Source organism: Camelina sativa, chromosome 12 (genome assembly GCF_030686135.1).
Source record: "Camelina sativa cultivar CO46 ecotype springtype chromosome 12, ASM3068613v1".
NCBI classification, from domain to species: Eukaryota; Viridiplantae; Streptophyta; class Magnoliopsida; order Brassicales; family Brassicaceae; genus Camelina; species Camelina sativa.
Genome location: NC_141891.1, coordinates 30265400 through 30281718, shown reverse-complemented (window position 1 = coordinate 30281718; position 16319 = coordinate 30265400). Strand labels below are relative to the sequence as shown.

Sequence of the window (16319 nt, the reverse complement as noted above, 5' to 3'; positions counted from 1 at the left end):
TAAGAAAAAAATATATTAATTAAAATTTTATATGTAGAAAATAATAAAATTCGAGAGTATACTACTTAGACATTTCGCTATTACTATTGTACATCAGTAATTATAAAGATAGTAACAGAGGACAAAAATTAGATTGGAGTTACCTTAGATTTAGAAGAAAATAGAAAAATATGTACAATGTGTTAACCATTTGCAAGAAATGAAGTGTTTTAGTTAGTTATAAAGAGATGGCAAAGTTAGATAGATATAAGAAAATTATCCACTAATTATGAAAGAGGATAGGGTTTTAATAGAAAACTTCCAAATATTTTTGCTTTTTTTTTTTTTTTCTGTGGCGGCGGGTTAAGAAGTGAATATCTTAGGCGGATGGAGGAGGGAGATAACGATAATGGTCTCATTTATTTGTGTTTATTTTTCATTTCTAGTGATTGCGAGATAACTAGATTGAGCTTTTTTGTTCATGGCACTTGTGAAAGAGATATAATAGTAGCTAGCTTACTTGAATACATAAGGTGATCAGTTATCTGGTTATGATGTTAAGTCCAACCCTTTTATTAGAATTTGACCTAACTAATCTTAAAAGCTAGTTTTAAAAAAGAGTTTTTCATATCTTTCATATATACTGCCTAAAAATCTTTATCCTATTCGATGTGGAATTTTACACTTTAATAGTCTCTTTTTTTGGTCGAAACTTTAATAGTCTCTTTTCAAAGTGGGAAACAGTAGTACTAAAAATTTTTAAACCCAATATATCAGAATCACAACAAGATATGATACTTATATGAGCCATGCACATAAATGAAAAACTAGTGAGAAGTCCTTTTTTAAGCATCATATTTGTTAAGCCTAATTCAAAAAACCTAGCTCAAAACAAAACGATTGTTATATTCTTTATATATAGGTCAAAAACTTTATCCCATCTAATATGAGACTTTAAACTCTAATAGTTTTTATGCGTGCAGACCACGCCTAAATTAGTCATACACGTACGTGACGTTATATATGCAGTTTGTCCAACATAAATTTATTAGCAATCGTAGCCCAATAAATTTCTATACAAATCTATCAGAGTTGTTTTAATTGCCCATTTGATTTTTTATTTTTATTTTTAAATTCAACATATTTTAGAAATCAAAATACACTTTCATGTTTATCATGCCAACATGTGGAAGCATATTAATAGAATGCGAGTCCACTAGTACTGTTCGAGTTACATTTATGTTATTTTGGTGTATACTGTTGACATAATTGTTGGTCCCTGGATACTATAAATTTTTTTTTTTTTAACCTATTTGTTGTAGGTAAAGATGCATCCATGAGGATAACGTTTTTTTTTTTAAAATGTAGTTTATTATATCAGATTCAACACCCTCCACTTCAACTTTTAACACTTTACATCAGTTTCTTTTTCTTCCACCTAATCATTCAACACTCAATTCAATTTTAACTTTCCCAATAGTTCTGTTTAATAAAATTCAACACCTTACCCTACTATTTTATATTTCTTTAATTTTATTTTAATTTATAATTTATGATTACATATCTAATAATAATTATCAATTAAAACTAAACTAATATAATTTAAAATTAATAAATTTCTATATAAATTTATTTATATTGTAATTTATAATTATTTTTTTTTGTTTTTTGTAAGTAAAATGAAGAAGATTAAACACACACAAACAAAAAAATTGGTCCAAGGAAAATTGAAAATTATAATAAAAATTGATATTTTTTTCTATTTCCAAATAAAACAAAGACTAGTCTCTATTTGTAGATTTTTTTAAATGATGAATTTTGATGTACTTTTTATTTTATAAAAAAATAAATTAATGTAAGATAATTGAGCTAAAATAATTAGGATGAAATAAAATCTCACAAAAAGCAAATGGATACAACTCATTCACATCTTCTTCTCTCATATTTCGTCATGTGTCAATGTAGGTTCCACTTTTTTCAGATTCAACTAGTTGAATTTATTCAACTCAGTTTAATACATGTATGATTTTTTAAAAATTCAACAGGTCCATTGCATGAATTAAACAGATTCAACACCACTAATGTATGATGTTGATATAAATCAAAACCCGATAAATACTGATTTAAATGGAATACACGTATGAGCTGGCCCGACTGTGTCCCATTAAAGAAGTGGACATAGGGGAGTCCACCAATCAAAGCCAAAATTGCATCTGGTGAAAACTCTAGTAATTGGCCGAAGCTGAAGCAAAGCTTCAAGATCAATGAGGTCTGCTTTTTTTCATTAATCATCCAGAACACTCCATCTTTAATTTTGTTGTTCCTAACACCCGAAAAAGAAAACCCATTTTCTCTCTCAGGCACTACTATCGAGGCCCCAAGTTTGCCAACCTCCTCCGACGCCGGTGAAGCTTCTGCTCGCCGGTGTCGGGATCTCGCTCCATCTGCTCTCCTTGCTGTTAAAGTCTCATTTGTTCTTTCTTTACTTTTTTCCCCATTTTTCTTTTGGTTACAAATCTTTCCACAAACCTCAGATCCCGGCAAGATATCAATAGACAAAGTTAAAGGGTGCAGGTGGTTTCCGATGAACCCCCTCCTCTTTCCTCTGAATGCTTCAGCCGGTGTACCGCACCCACAATCAAATGACATCCGTACAATCAGATCTGGATGTGTATCCTCACCTGAGAAAGCTTCCCTTGAGGCACCGAGTCTAGCAGGTGAGTCCTCCTTTGGACCAGCTGCTACTTCTCACCCGGTGGAGACGTCGACGGCACACGGCGCCTCCGTTTTCAGGTCAAGCTCTCTTCCTTACAATCTTGAAATGTCTTTGTGGATCCCCATCCGAACCTTTCACCTTTCTTCTGGCTTGGGTTTGCTGGAACCTTGCTTATAAGAGACGTGTATTATCCTGCAAATCTACTCACCTTCTCCGACCAGCCACCGCCGCCGTGCTATCAATACAGCTAGGTCAACTAAAACGAACATTGGACTTCTTTTGGTGGGCCTTGACACCTTCTTCGGCCCATTAACAACCCAAACAGTAAAGGCCTCAGGGATAAAGCCCAGTTTTGACAAATCCGATTATTCACGAAGGTACATCATATTGTTCTCTCGTTTTGATTGTAAGGGCAGAAGATACCTTCTAAATCTCAAATCGTTAGTTCTGATCGATGTCTGTGAATGCCATCTCCAATCCCTGATCCAAAGCAATCCATTGAACATCACTCTCCATCTAAGCTACAGGCTCTCGGGAATTTTGCTTCTGGCCTCATATTACCTCTGCAGAGTGATGAAGATCGACATTATGACCATGCCTCCAAGGAGCGCTGGTTACCGAATCCTCCTCACTCCTCTGCTTTCATATCCCTTGATCGCTGAATTAAATCATGTTCATTATATTTTTCTCCGGGGAAAAGCTCATACAAGGTCGGCTCCAATCATTAAACTATTCCAATCCAGGTACGCTACTTTACAGCCTATAGTGATGTCGATTCTTAGCCAATGGTGTGATCAAGATTACGCTTTCTATGGTTTCCATCTGAGAGGTAATTCACCATTGTTGCTTTGGCGTCACTCGCTCCTCCTGAGAACCCTGGTAATAGTAATCTGTTCGACTCTGCCCTTTGAACCCTACTGCTTGAGTGTCTATGGTGTTTGGGTCCATAACCCATGTTGTCCGAGCGTTAGTTGCGGTTTTGTTTCTTCCAAGACCATTCTAAACCCTATGGCAATTCCACTAAACATACTTAAGCGACAGAGCATTCCAAACCTTGCTCGAAATTGTGTCAAGCTCCTACTCCGTGTAGACCTTCTCAAACTGGTGAGAAGCTCAGCCTTGACCCCTTCTCTAACGCCAATACGTCTTATGAAAATGGCTACCTCTCATCCATTGACTTGGTCATGGAAGAGTTTGTCGATAATCTTGATCTCACATCTACCAAGATACTTCCAAGATTCTGGCTCAAAGCTCTCAAGAACCTATTGCCGACTATCTTTATCTCTGCTTTGTTTCTTTGTTGTTATGGCATTGGGGAATGCCCTTGTTTCTTGTAGTTTAATCTTTGATTGTATTAATCTTCTCCCTTGAGTAATTAATGCAAGTGGTTTGACAAAAAAAAAAAAAAAATTGTTGTTCCTCAGTCACTAAGCTGATAAAGAGTCCTTGGCAGTTAATAGTCACCGAAAATAGACATGTTCCTCAGTCACAATTTTTGTTTCATTCAATCTTAAATAAATCAATTTTCATTCAACATGTCTATTATTGGTGATATCAAAAGTAACAAAATGAATACTGAGCCCATATTGAAACTCAGATATAATATTTTGCCTATTTATTAATATTGATTCAAACTCATTAGACCATAAAGCCATCATGCAATATAATCCATCCAATATTATTTTAATTAATATATTTAAATAATCATAATATTTAAAAATTTCTATTAATTTTTAGATATATCAATTATAATAACTTAAGGTTTAAAATTTAATATATATGATAAAATTAAACATTTAACTTCAAAATTAAATTAAGCCATATACAAATTTATTCAATTTGGATTTTTGTAAATTAAGCTTCATGCTCATTTAGATTAAGATTCAGTCTAATTATATATAATATAATTTTGAATCATTGTCTAAACATTTCAGCTGATGTGGGAATTGAAGATACAGTATTTTCCATCAAGTAAGTAATATATGTCTGTTTTGTATTATATGATGATTTAAGGAATTAAAAAAATAAATTAAACAAAGTTGATAGGAAAAATATACTTTAAATCTGAACAAAATATTTTAAATATCAATATAATTAATTGTTGAAGATTATATGGATAATTTTACAATTAATGTTAAAATATTTTAGTTATGTTTAGTTATATGGATAGTATTGGGAATTAATTGTAAAGTTGTTTAGATACATAATTTTTTTTTTTTTGTCAACAAAAGATTAGCTCATATGAGCCAATAGGGTGGATACATAAATATAATAATTTCATTGTAAATATTTACTAAAACAAAGATTTTCTTTAAAATGTACTTAAAAAATGTTAATGTAGATGCAAAGTTCATCTGCTCATTTAATGAAAATTCACATATTTATCCAAAAAAACTTGATTTAATTTTTGCGTTATAAGAGAAACTAATTATTAGGATATGTATCAATATATTCTCTAAAGATACAACTCTATCGTATTAGACAACTTGTACATGTATAAATACCACACTTTACCATATGGAATAAACAACTTAACATTCTATTCTACAATATTTCATGGTATCAGAGCAGAAGATTCTGACCTAGTTTTTTTCTTTCTCACGCCGCCGTCACTTAGTTTGTGACTGCCGCTTTCTTCTATTGTCTTCTATATTCTACCTTCTTTAACCACTTGTCCGATGTCGGGAACCATGGATTCCTCTACTACAAGTCAACTTGCCGTGACAACCACGGTAACTAACCCCTACTCGCTCAGCAGCTCCGACAACCCTGGTTCTCTCATCTCCTTGGTGGTATTGAAGGAAGACAACTATCCTGAATGGGCCACCGAACTTCGCAACTCTCTGCAGGCGAAGCAGAAACTTGGGTTTATTAATGGCTCGACTCCTAAACCAGCTGCAAATCCAGAACTTGCTCAGTGGCTCGCGGCGAACTCCATGATTGTTGGTTGGATTCGTACATCCATTGATCCTCGCATCCGATCTACAGTCTCTTTTATCTCTGAGGCTTCCACCTTGTGGGAGAGCCTCCGTGTTTGTTTCTCTGTTGGAAACGGAGTCTGCAAGCAAGTTCTCAAGGATGAGATCGCTTTGTGCAAACAAGATGGTCAACCAGTCCTTGAATATTATGAACGTCTCTCCAAACTATGGGAGGAACTCCAAAATTACAAATCCAGCAGGGTTTGTCGTTGTGAGGCTGCACCTGATGCAGCTAAAGAACGTGAAGATGACCAAATTCATCAATTCCTCTTTGGTCTTGATCTTCCTCGTTTCTCTCACATACGCTCTAAAATTACTGATGAGGATCCCTTACCGTCTCTCAACCAAGTTTACTCAAGGGTGATACGTGAAGAACAAAACCTCGATGTCGCACGCCTCAAAGAAACAACAAAACCGGAAGCAATTGGTTCTTCTGTTCATACCGAGCAACCATCCAAGGTTGCTGCTGTCTCGGTTCCTAAAACTCATGATCGTCAATGCACTCATTGTCATCGCCAGGGTCATGATGTTAGTGAATGCTTCTTACTTCACGGTTTTCCCGACTGGTACTATGAACAAAAGGGTACTACTCGTTCCACCGCTGAAACACGAGACTCTTCCTCTCGGTTCGACAACAAGTCAGTTAAACGTGGCGGACGTTCGAGCAGAGGCACTAGTTAGGGTCGTGGATGTGTTCACAGTGCGCAAGCTGCATCTTCCTCTACAATCATTACCGATCAGATTTCTCAACTGATCTCGCTTCTCCAAGCTCAGCGTCCTAATGTGTCTTCTGGACGGTTATCGGGTAAAACTTTGATGTGTCCGTATTTTATAGGGTTTTAACAATAGTTTTTAGGATTGTTTTGAGTCTTTTCTTAGGTCCAAGTGTGCTTTTAGAGTCCTTTTTGTTTTCTGTGAGTCTTTACAGGTCCTAGGTGACTTTAGGAGGAATCTGAGCGTTTTGGGGATGAAAATATGTTTCTGGAGCTAAATTGGTTGAAGACTGATCGAGATAGAAGGCAGATGGAGTGAGAGCAGAAATACGTTCCGGATCTACTGATCCTCGCGAGATCGACCAATCCCATCCCCGATGCAACTTTTTCTTTTTCGTTTTAAACCGACTTTTTAGGGTTTTATTTTATTATTTAAGCACGGGGCCCGACTTTTAGAAAAACAACTTTTATTCTACGCTGTTTTGAGCACTTGTAAGCTTGGAAGAAGATCTCTTATCCTTTCTAACCCTTTGGAGAAGAATTCTGAACCCTATTATCTTCTCTTGCAATTTAATTATGACTTCTTCATCCTTGATTTGCTGTGCTTTGATTTCGATGTCTAAGTAGTCTCTCTGTTGGGTTTCGGGTTTCAAAGGGGTTTTATGATTCACTGATTTAGGTTGTTAGATTCGGGATTGATCTATTGTGTTCTTCATCTATTGTTGTTCTTATTGCTTAAACTAGATTAACTACCTAGTTTATGATCTTAGGTTAAATTCATCTAGGCATCAAAAGTGTTGTTGAATTGTTTGAAAAGAACATAGGTGAGCAAGGTGATCCTTAGCCAACGACAGTTGAAGTTGGGGCACCTTGTGAACATAATCGAACTAGAATTTTATGCTTGCTAGGATTGTTTAGATTCAAACGACGGTTTAGGATTCATTCGATGCCTTGCATAGATAACTAATACTGCGACAGTAGGTTAGTTTTATATTTGAGATTTGAGTTCAAGAACGGTTCCTAAAGCTATCCCAATCCATCACCCAATTTCGTGATCATAACTCTTGACTGATTCCCTGCGCCCAATACTTTCTCTTAATTTTACAAACTCTTATTTATTTTCTGTTTTGTTCAGTTACTTGAAAAACAATCCTCTTATTGCTTTAGCTATACTCGGTCTATATAATTTCACAGTGTATCGTTTTTTCTCTGTGGATTCGACCCTGAAGTGCTACGACGACACCACTAGATCGTGGTTGAGTGTGCTTCGGGTTATTGATTCAACTCTAGATCAATTTGGCACCGTTGCCAAGGACCAAAACGTTGCCTTTGAAATTTTAGATTCACGTTTAGTCTAAGGTTTCTTTATTCTAGTTACTAATAAGTTCTTCCAACTTTATTTCTTTGTTTCAGGTGTATGCTTACAAGGAGCAGCAAGAAAACTGATCTGCGCATACTAGGGAACAAGGAATTAGCACAGCTCGAACAGGAGAATCGAAGAGCAAAAGCACAGACCAATTCTATGGCTGACGGAGAGAACACAAGGGCTAATCCGCCCAACCCTCAGCTCGTCATCATCCAACAACAGCAGAGGCAGAACCAGCAAGAGCAAGCTGAACTGAACCCACCTCCGAGGCAAGCCACCTTGAGGGATGAAGATGCTCAGAATAGGTTGTTTGCGAATCGATCTGCGATTCAACCTCCCGCTCCTGCAAGGCAAGACTATTAGATTAAGTATAGCCTAATCAATATGGTTCAGAACCGCGTGTTCCACGGTTTGCCATCAGAGAGTCCTCTAGATCACATTGAAGCTTTTGAGAGGCTGACCAGTACGACGAGGTCCAATGGTGTACCCACTACAAGAAAACATGTGTTTAGCGACACCAACAATCGTCGCTAAACCGTCGCAAAAACCTACTTTGCGACTATTATGCGACTATTTCAGATAGTCGTTAAAAAATGGTCGCAAAATTTAGGTGTCTTAAAATGGTCGCAATTTTACGACAGAATTATGACTGCTCTAATATAGTCGCTAATAAGCGACTCTTTACAGACTATCTATATTAGGAAGCTTCGGTCGTAAACGTAGTTACAGTTCAGTCGCAAGTTAGTGATTAAGTTGTTCGACCATTTTCAGACTCCTTTCTGTCGTCGCAAAATAGTCCTCGTTTGTTAGTAACCATTTTGCCACTAGTCTGATAATTTCATAGAAATAAATTTGGTCGCAAATTGGTGAGATTTTAGCATATAATAAACCTGTTTTATCTATCAAATTTGGTATGAATCACAATAAATTACAATTGAAAACCAAATTACCACAAAAGATATCAAAATCATTCATTAAACATAAAGATTAGCATAATCATTGTATTAACCAAAAATATCATCCTAAAGCAAAAACAAGTAAATGTCTCAAACAAGCAATTCATGTTTCTTTAGATAAAAAGACAATGTTTATAACTTGGAGTAAGTGGAGAAAGGGGATGTGGTGGCTGGTCTTGTGTCTAACTTGGTGGCTGGTGAGTACCTGACACGGTGGCTGGTGGTATGTTGTCTTCAGGTGTGCAGTCTTCAGGTGTGGTTGCTGGTGTTGTTGCTGGTACTCTTGGTCGCAAGGAAGCAATAATAGTATCATATGCTGGATCTTTCTCTTTCACGTAGATGAGAAGCTCTTGATGCTCCTTCTCACGTCGGACATTCTCAGCATCTAGATGAGCTATCTTCTTGCGAAGTTGTTCATGAAGCTCGAGAAGTGATGGTTGAGAAGATTCTGCATAGCTTTCCTTCCTTTTCCCTTTCCTTACTGTCTCAACAAGAGATCCAAGACCAAAAAGGTTTCCCTTCTCATCTGTTTGAGTACACTAAAACAAAAAAAAACATCAAGGTTAGAAACATCAAGGTTAGAAAGTTATCATGAAGAATAATCATACACACTCATCAAAATAAAGAAACTAAGGAGTTACCTTAAGAAAGATATCATTCTTTCATCAATGCTGAGAGTACGATGAGTTGAACGTTCAGAAGAATTCACTGAATTTTCTGGACCATCATCGTCCACTTCACACAGTCTCTCCTCTAATGTTTTCTCATAAGTCTCAGCTACTTGTTTAGCTTTTTGATCAACAAACGATCCGTCAGCTCGAGTATGTGTCTTCATGAACACTTCAGCAAATGATACCGGACGGCCCAATTCTTCTTCCTACAAAAAAATTGTGAAATGTTAAAATCATGGAAACAAGGTGTTTAGAGTGTTATAATCATGGAAGCAAGGTGTTTAGGGTGTTATATCATGGAAGCAATGTTAAATTACCATTTCTTGATGAACTTGCACATATGATTTCTGACCGGCAAGGTGTTTGTGGACTCCAAGACCACCACGATCAGAGTTTCTGCACTGCGAGGCATTTGTGCTCCTCTCCATTACATCAGGTTCGTTCCAATGTTCACACATCTCAGCCCACAGTTCTGCACTGGTGATCCAAACAGGTTGTTTACCACTGCTTTTAGCTTGACTAACAATGCCTTTCATTCGCTTCTTGGCTATCTTTAAGAACCCCTCTCTAACAAGCTCAGTAATCCCAGTATCCCAATAGAACTTCCGCTACATATTACAATTGAGTTAAGTTAGTGATGATACTAAGTCAGTTATGAGAGATAATAAAACTTTGAAAGCTATAAGACATTACCGCAAATGTCCTGAAATATCTCTCTTGAATGTGTTTAGGAGTAACCTTCAAGCTGTAGTAAGGACCATCGAATTTCCTTCTAAATATTCCAGAGATCAGGCGATAAATCTTTCCTTTGTGTCTGTTAAACCTGTCACAAAACAAACACAATCAGTCTTAACCAATACAAAGTAACACAATCAGTATTATCGAAACAATCAAACACAACCTCTACTTAATGAACAAAACAATCAATCTCAACCTACCACTAAGAGCAAAGAGAACAATCTCAATCTCAATTGCAAAACAAAACAAACAATCTCAATCTCAACTTAATCAACAAAACAAACAATCTCAATCTCAAAACAAACAGTCAATCTCAACCTACCAAACAATAAAACACAACCTCTAACTCAACCTAACTCTAAGAGCAAAAAACACAACCTCTAACTCAACCTAATTCTAAGAGAAATTACCATAGAGTCTCAACGTCGGGGATGGGATCGACAGACAGAACTGGGAGATGTTGTCGGCCTGGAAGAGCTAGCATTGCATCTAACAAACCTTGGTAGTCTTGTTCGGCAGGATTAGGAATAGGGTTTTCTTCTTCGGCATGATTGGGATTAGGGTTTACTTCTTCGTAATCCTCTTCTTGTTCTTGTATAAGTGGAGGAAGAGGAGGCGGTGGTTGAGGAGCAAGAACCGGTGCTTGAGAACCAACCCGCGGTTGTTGGGAACCAACCCGCGGTGGGGGAGAAGCAACCCGAAGTGGTGGAGAAGCAACCCGCAGTGGTTGAGAAGCAGGAGGCGATTGTTGTGTCCTCGGCGGAAACTGGGACGGCATAGTTCTATACGAATTACTCACGGACTGAGAGCCTGATGGATTCGAGGAGTGAGACGACGTTCCGACACCACTTCGACCTCCGCGTGAAGTCGCACCATTGGAGGCCTGATTAACTGCGGCTCCAATGGGTTCCCTCGCACCATTGGAGGCCTGATTAACGGCGGCAGAACTGGGATTAGTCGCACCATTATAAACCCTAACACCTCCAGCGGATCTGGCTCCGCGACCCCTACCACCTCCAGCTGATTTGCCTCCGCGACCCCTACCAGCCATTAGAGAGAGTTTAGAAAGAGGAGAGATTTGAGAGAAGAAGAGGCGAGATTTGATCAATTGAGAGGAAGAGGAGAGATTCGAGAGGAGAAAGAAGAGAGAGTTGAAAGGTTTTCGAAACTTTGTCAAAATAGAAAGAGAGAAACAAGAGAATTTGTAGTGTTCTTTGCCTAGTAATTAACGAAGAGGAGTCGCAAAGAGGTCGCAAAAGAGACACACATACTAAAAAATTTGCCTAGTAATTAACGAAGAGGAGTCGCAAAGTGGTCGCAAAAGAGACACATACTAAAAAAAAGGGGGGAATATTACGCGCCTAAACCTTGGCAAAAATAATAAAATGGTTAAACTTAGTAACACAATGGTCACAGAAGGGTAGCGAAATCGTCGCAAATTCAGTAGCAAGATAGTCGCAAAAATCAAGAGTCCCAAAGTTAGTAACAAGTTAGTCGCAATGTGTTACCCTTTTGTGACTCTCCGACTTTGGTCACAATACAAATTTTTGGAATCTATAATTTTTGCACAATTCTATAGATATCAATCAACAATATGGACTCATGATTGTCTTATAGTGTATATGGAATAGTTTATGACCTTTAAATATTGTTTTTATATCTTTGTTTTGCAATTTTTATAGAATCCTAAACCTTCTTATGAAATAACATGTATATTCTTTACAATGATTTAGATATTATGAAATGTTTGTGTCTAAATACTAAAACGGAAAGCTTTGACAAAGTTTATATGACTGATATTGATCAATTTAAAGTGAAAATGTGTATAGAAACATGTTAACATTTCTCTAATGTGAAATTTCAAATTCAACAAATCGAGAGTTGCTAAGGAGTCGCAAACCAGTAGCTAATTCAGGTGTTAGTCGCTAAACAGTCGCGAAAGAGTCTCTACCTCATGTGTTAGACGCTAAACAGTCGCAAAAGTAGTTGCACAGTGGTCGCAAATTCAGTAGCAAGATAGTCGCAAAAATCAAGAGTCCCAAAGTTAGTAACAAGTTAGTCGCAATGTGTTCCCCTTTTGTGACTCTCCGACTTTGGTCATAATACAAATTTTTGGAATCTATAATTTTTGCACAATTCTATTGATATCAATCAACAATATGGACTCATGATTGTCTTATAGTGTATATAGAATAGTTTATGACCTTTAAATATTGTTTTTATATCTTTGTTTTGCAATTTTCATAGAATCCTAAACCTTCTTATGAAATAACATGTATACTCTTTACAATGATTTAGATATTATGAAATTTTTGTGTCTAAATACTAAAATGGAAAGCTTTAACAAAGTTTATATGACTGATATTGATCAATTCAAAGTGGAAATGTGTATAGAAACATGTTAACATTTCTCTAATGTGAAATTTCAAATTCAACAAATCGAGAGTTGCTAAAAAGTCGCAAACCAGTAGCTAATTCAGGTGTTAGTCGCTAAACAGTCGCAAAAGAAGTTGCAAATAAGTCGCACATGTCGTAGCAACTTCGTCGCAAAAAATAGGAGTTAGCAAGTTATCGATAAATAAACTTGTGACCCGAGTATACGTTGCAAAATCGTTGCTAATTTGTGACTCTTTGTGTTTTACAAATTATTGTCACTGAACAGTCTCAAAATGCGATTGTTTTGCGACTATAATGTTTCCGTCGTAAATTTGCGACTGTTTTGCTTCTTCTTTACATTTAGTCGGGAAACAGTCGTAACTCAATCGCTAAGTGGTTGCTATTTTTTGCGACTGAACAAAGAGTCACAACTGGTAGTCGCTAAATGCAGGTTTTCTTGTAGTGACCCTATGACTATCGAATGCTGACTCTGTTCCAATTCTCTTTGGCGGATAAAGCACTTAGATGGCTGAACTTGTTGGATGCTGGATCACTCACCACTTGGGCGCAATGTAGAGCTGCTTTCTTGAATCACTTCTACACCAAGTCACGCTCAGCCAAGCTGCGAAGCAAGATCACTACATTCTCGCAAGGAGGCATGAAGTCATTTTGTGAAGCATGGGAAAGGTTCAAGGAATATCTTCGCGATTGCCCTCACCACGGTTACACTCAAGAGAATCTAATGAATATTTTCTATGGGGGCATCGAACAGAAGTATCAAATGGCATTGGACACAGCCAGCTAGGGAGATTTCTCCACCAACACCGCAATCGAAGCCAATGCACTTATAGAGAACATTGCGGCCAGCAATAGCAATCACGGCACTGACTATGACTGTACGGTTCGGGTCAATGCGGTCGAGACTGATGCTATTAAAGATCTCACGGCCAAGGTGAATCTCCTGCTGAAAAGGGAGCACCAAGGGGTTAACATGTGCGAGGAACAAGCTGGGGGATATGGGAGGACAAGGGAACTTCCAAAATCGAGGTTTTAACCAGAATTTTAGGAATCATCCTATTCTGTCCTACAGGAGCAACAATGTCGAGAACCTCCAGGATCAGGTCTACCCACCGCGACCTCAACAGAGCAACTTTGCACATGGATTCCAGAACAAGGGTACAGGTTTTGGTGGATCGAATTTTCAACAGAAACCTCAGGTCAACAACTTCGCGCAAGGGTATCAACCGGTTGCACAGCAGGCAGCAGTCTCACAGGAGAGCAAACTGGAACAGATTATGCATGCTCTGATGGAGAACCAGAAGAAAAACGCCACTAAGGTGACTGTCAAGATCGACAACATGTACTCTGAGCTGAATGGGAGAATTGAATCGTTAAATTCTCACATGAGAGTGTTGGAGAACCAAGTGGCACAATCCGCGGCTAGAGTCAAAGCACCTCCAGGGATACTTCCAGGGAAGAACGAGGCTAATCCAAAAGAATATGTGAATGCCGTCACCCTTGAAGCGGCAAGGAGCTTCCGGAACCGCAACAGAAAGCAGGGAATGACCAATCCAGCGGTGAGACTGACCAGTCTAAAACACAAAATCATGAAGGCAACCATGACAAAGTTCTCAACAACATTCCTGATGATGTGGTAAAACATGGACCAACAGTTCCTGAAGAAAAACAACCCAGCGGACCACAGCAACCCTATGCACCCAGACTACCTTTCCCTACTTGCCGCAAGTCAAAGATTCAAGAGCGAAAGTATGAGAAGCTGAAGTCAGTAGTAGGAGAGCTTCAGGTTAGACTCCCTTTCATCGAAGCAGTAAGGATGGTTCCAGCTCATAAGAAGTATATGGAAGAGATTCTAACAGACAAGCTCAGTCTGGAGAAGGGAGTGATGTACCTCACACAAGAGTGCAGTTCTATGCTCCAAAATCGAATGCCTAAAAAATGTGGGGATCCAGGACCATTTACTCTACCTTGCACGATAGGAGATCTCAAATTCAACAAATGTCTCTACGATTTAGGAGCGAGCGTGAGCCTTATGCCACTCAGCGTTGCCACGCGACTTGGCCTCTACAGCTTTAAACCGACCCAAGTCACCCTCGTCCTTGCTGATCGTTCCACTCAACGTCGAGAAGGGGTATTGGAGAACTTGCCAGTGCAAATTGGTAACTGCTACATCCCTACAGATTTCATCGTTTGAAACTTGATGAGGAATCCCAAGAACCAATCCTACTTGGAAGACCCTTCTAGGCCACGGCTGGTGCGATGATAAACGTTAAAGAGGGAAAGATCGATTTGAACATGGATGATCTAATTTTGAGATTCAACCTAGAGAAAGCAGCTAAGAAACCTACAATCGATGGTCAAACCTTTTGGGTTGATACAATAGGCGAAATAGCTGATGAGCTTTATGATGAGGTATGTACAAGGGATCATCTGGCTGTCGCATTGACAAAGAAGGAACCAGAGCTGGGATATCTGTCTGAGGAGACTAAGGATTTGGCCAGGACACTCGATGCTGCAGTAGTTCTGAAACATGAAGTCCTATTCATCTATCTGCAACCTGGACTGACTGATTCGGAAACTGGACTGACTGATGCAACTCCTCCTGTGGAAGCATCCTTTAAGGGCAATGGATTGACCATTCCAGGCGACAGATCAGCTGATCCCGAAACTTGCCCTGGGAGAAAATCGAATCAGGAGGATTGGAGTGAACTCAAAGCTCCAAAGTTGGACTTAAAGCCACTCCCTGAAGGGCTAAGGTACGCTTATCTGGGACCTAACTCCACATATCCGGTTATCATTAACTCTAACCTGAACAATGTTGAAACCGCACTCTTGCTCTGCGAGTTAAGGAAATATAGGAAGGCTTTGGGCTATTCCTTAGATGACATTTCAGGTATATCACCGGAGTTGTGCTCACATCGGATTCACCTTGAAGATCCATCTAAGTCTTCCATCGAACACCAAAGGAGGCTAAATCCGAACCTCAAGGAAATGGTGAAGAAGGAGATCCTTAAACTGTTGGGAGCCGGAGTGATTTTCCCAATCTCTGACAGCACTTGGGTGAGCCCAGTCCATGTAGTGCCAAAGAAAAGAGGGGTGACAGTAGTTGCAAATGAGAAAAACGAGTTGATCCCCACCAGGACACTAACAGGGCATCGCATGTGTATCGACTACCGCAAGTTCAATGCAGCCACAAGGAAGGACCACTTCCCTCTTCCATTCATTGACCAAATGCTTGAGCGTTTAGTGAACCACCCTTACTACTGCTTCTTGGATGGTTACTCTGGTTTCTTCCAAATTCCGATTCACCTGGATGATCAGGAGAAGACCACTTTCACTTGCCCCTATGGCACATTCGCTTACCGACGAATGCCTTTTGGGTTGTGCAATGCCCCAGCCACCTTCCAGCGCTGCATGATGTCGATCTTCTCCGACTTGATTGAGGAAATTATGGAAGTATTTATGGATGATTTTTTGGTGTATGGCTCATCCTTCTCCTCCTGTTTATCCAACTTGTGCAAAGTGCTTCAACGCTGTGTGGATAAACAACTTGTGCTGAATTGGGAGAAATGCCATTTCATGGTCACCAATGGGATTTTTCTTGGCCATCGAATTTCTGAGAGAAGGATAGAAGTCGACAAAGCCAAGATAGAGGTCATGTCCAGTCTGCAACCTCCGAAAACAGTTAAAGACATTCGCAATTTCCTTGGCCATGCTGGGTTTTATCGAAGGTTCATAAAGGATTTTTCCAAGATAGCCAGACCACTCACCCAGCTACTATGCAAGGAAATCTCTTTTGAGTTTACTG

General features: G+C 38.7%; 1 protein-coding gene and 1 non-coding gene across 2 annotated transcripts; one reads left to right on the top strand and one right to left on the bottom strand.

Annotated features, from left to right (window-relative positions):
- Nucleotides 1-13112: 13112 nt before the first annotated feature.
- On the bottom strand, nucleotides 13113-13218 carry LOC147931117 (small nucleolar RNA R71). The gene has a single exon (XR_015576892.1). It is a non-coding gene; the product is annotated as a small nucleolar RNA R71 (small nucleolar RNA).
- Nucleotides 13219-13509: 291 nt separating this feature from the next.
- LOC104733843 (uncharacterized) lies at nucleotides 13510-14705 on the top strand. Its single transcript, XM_010453383.2, has 2 exons — nucleotides 13510-14083; nucleotides 14167-14705. Exons 1-2 carry the CDS (start codon nucleotides 13510-13512, stop codon nucleotides 14703-14705), a joined length of 1113 nt encoding a protein of 370 aa, XP_010451685.2.
- The last annotated feature ends 1614 nt before the right edge of the window (nucleotides 14706-16319 follow it).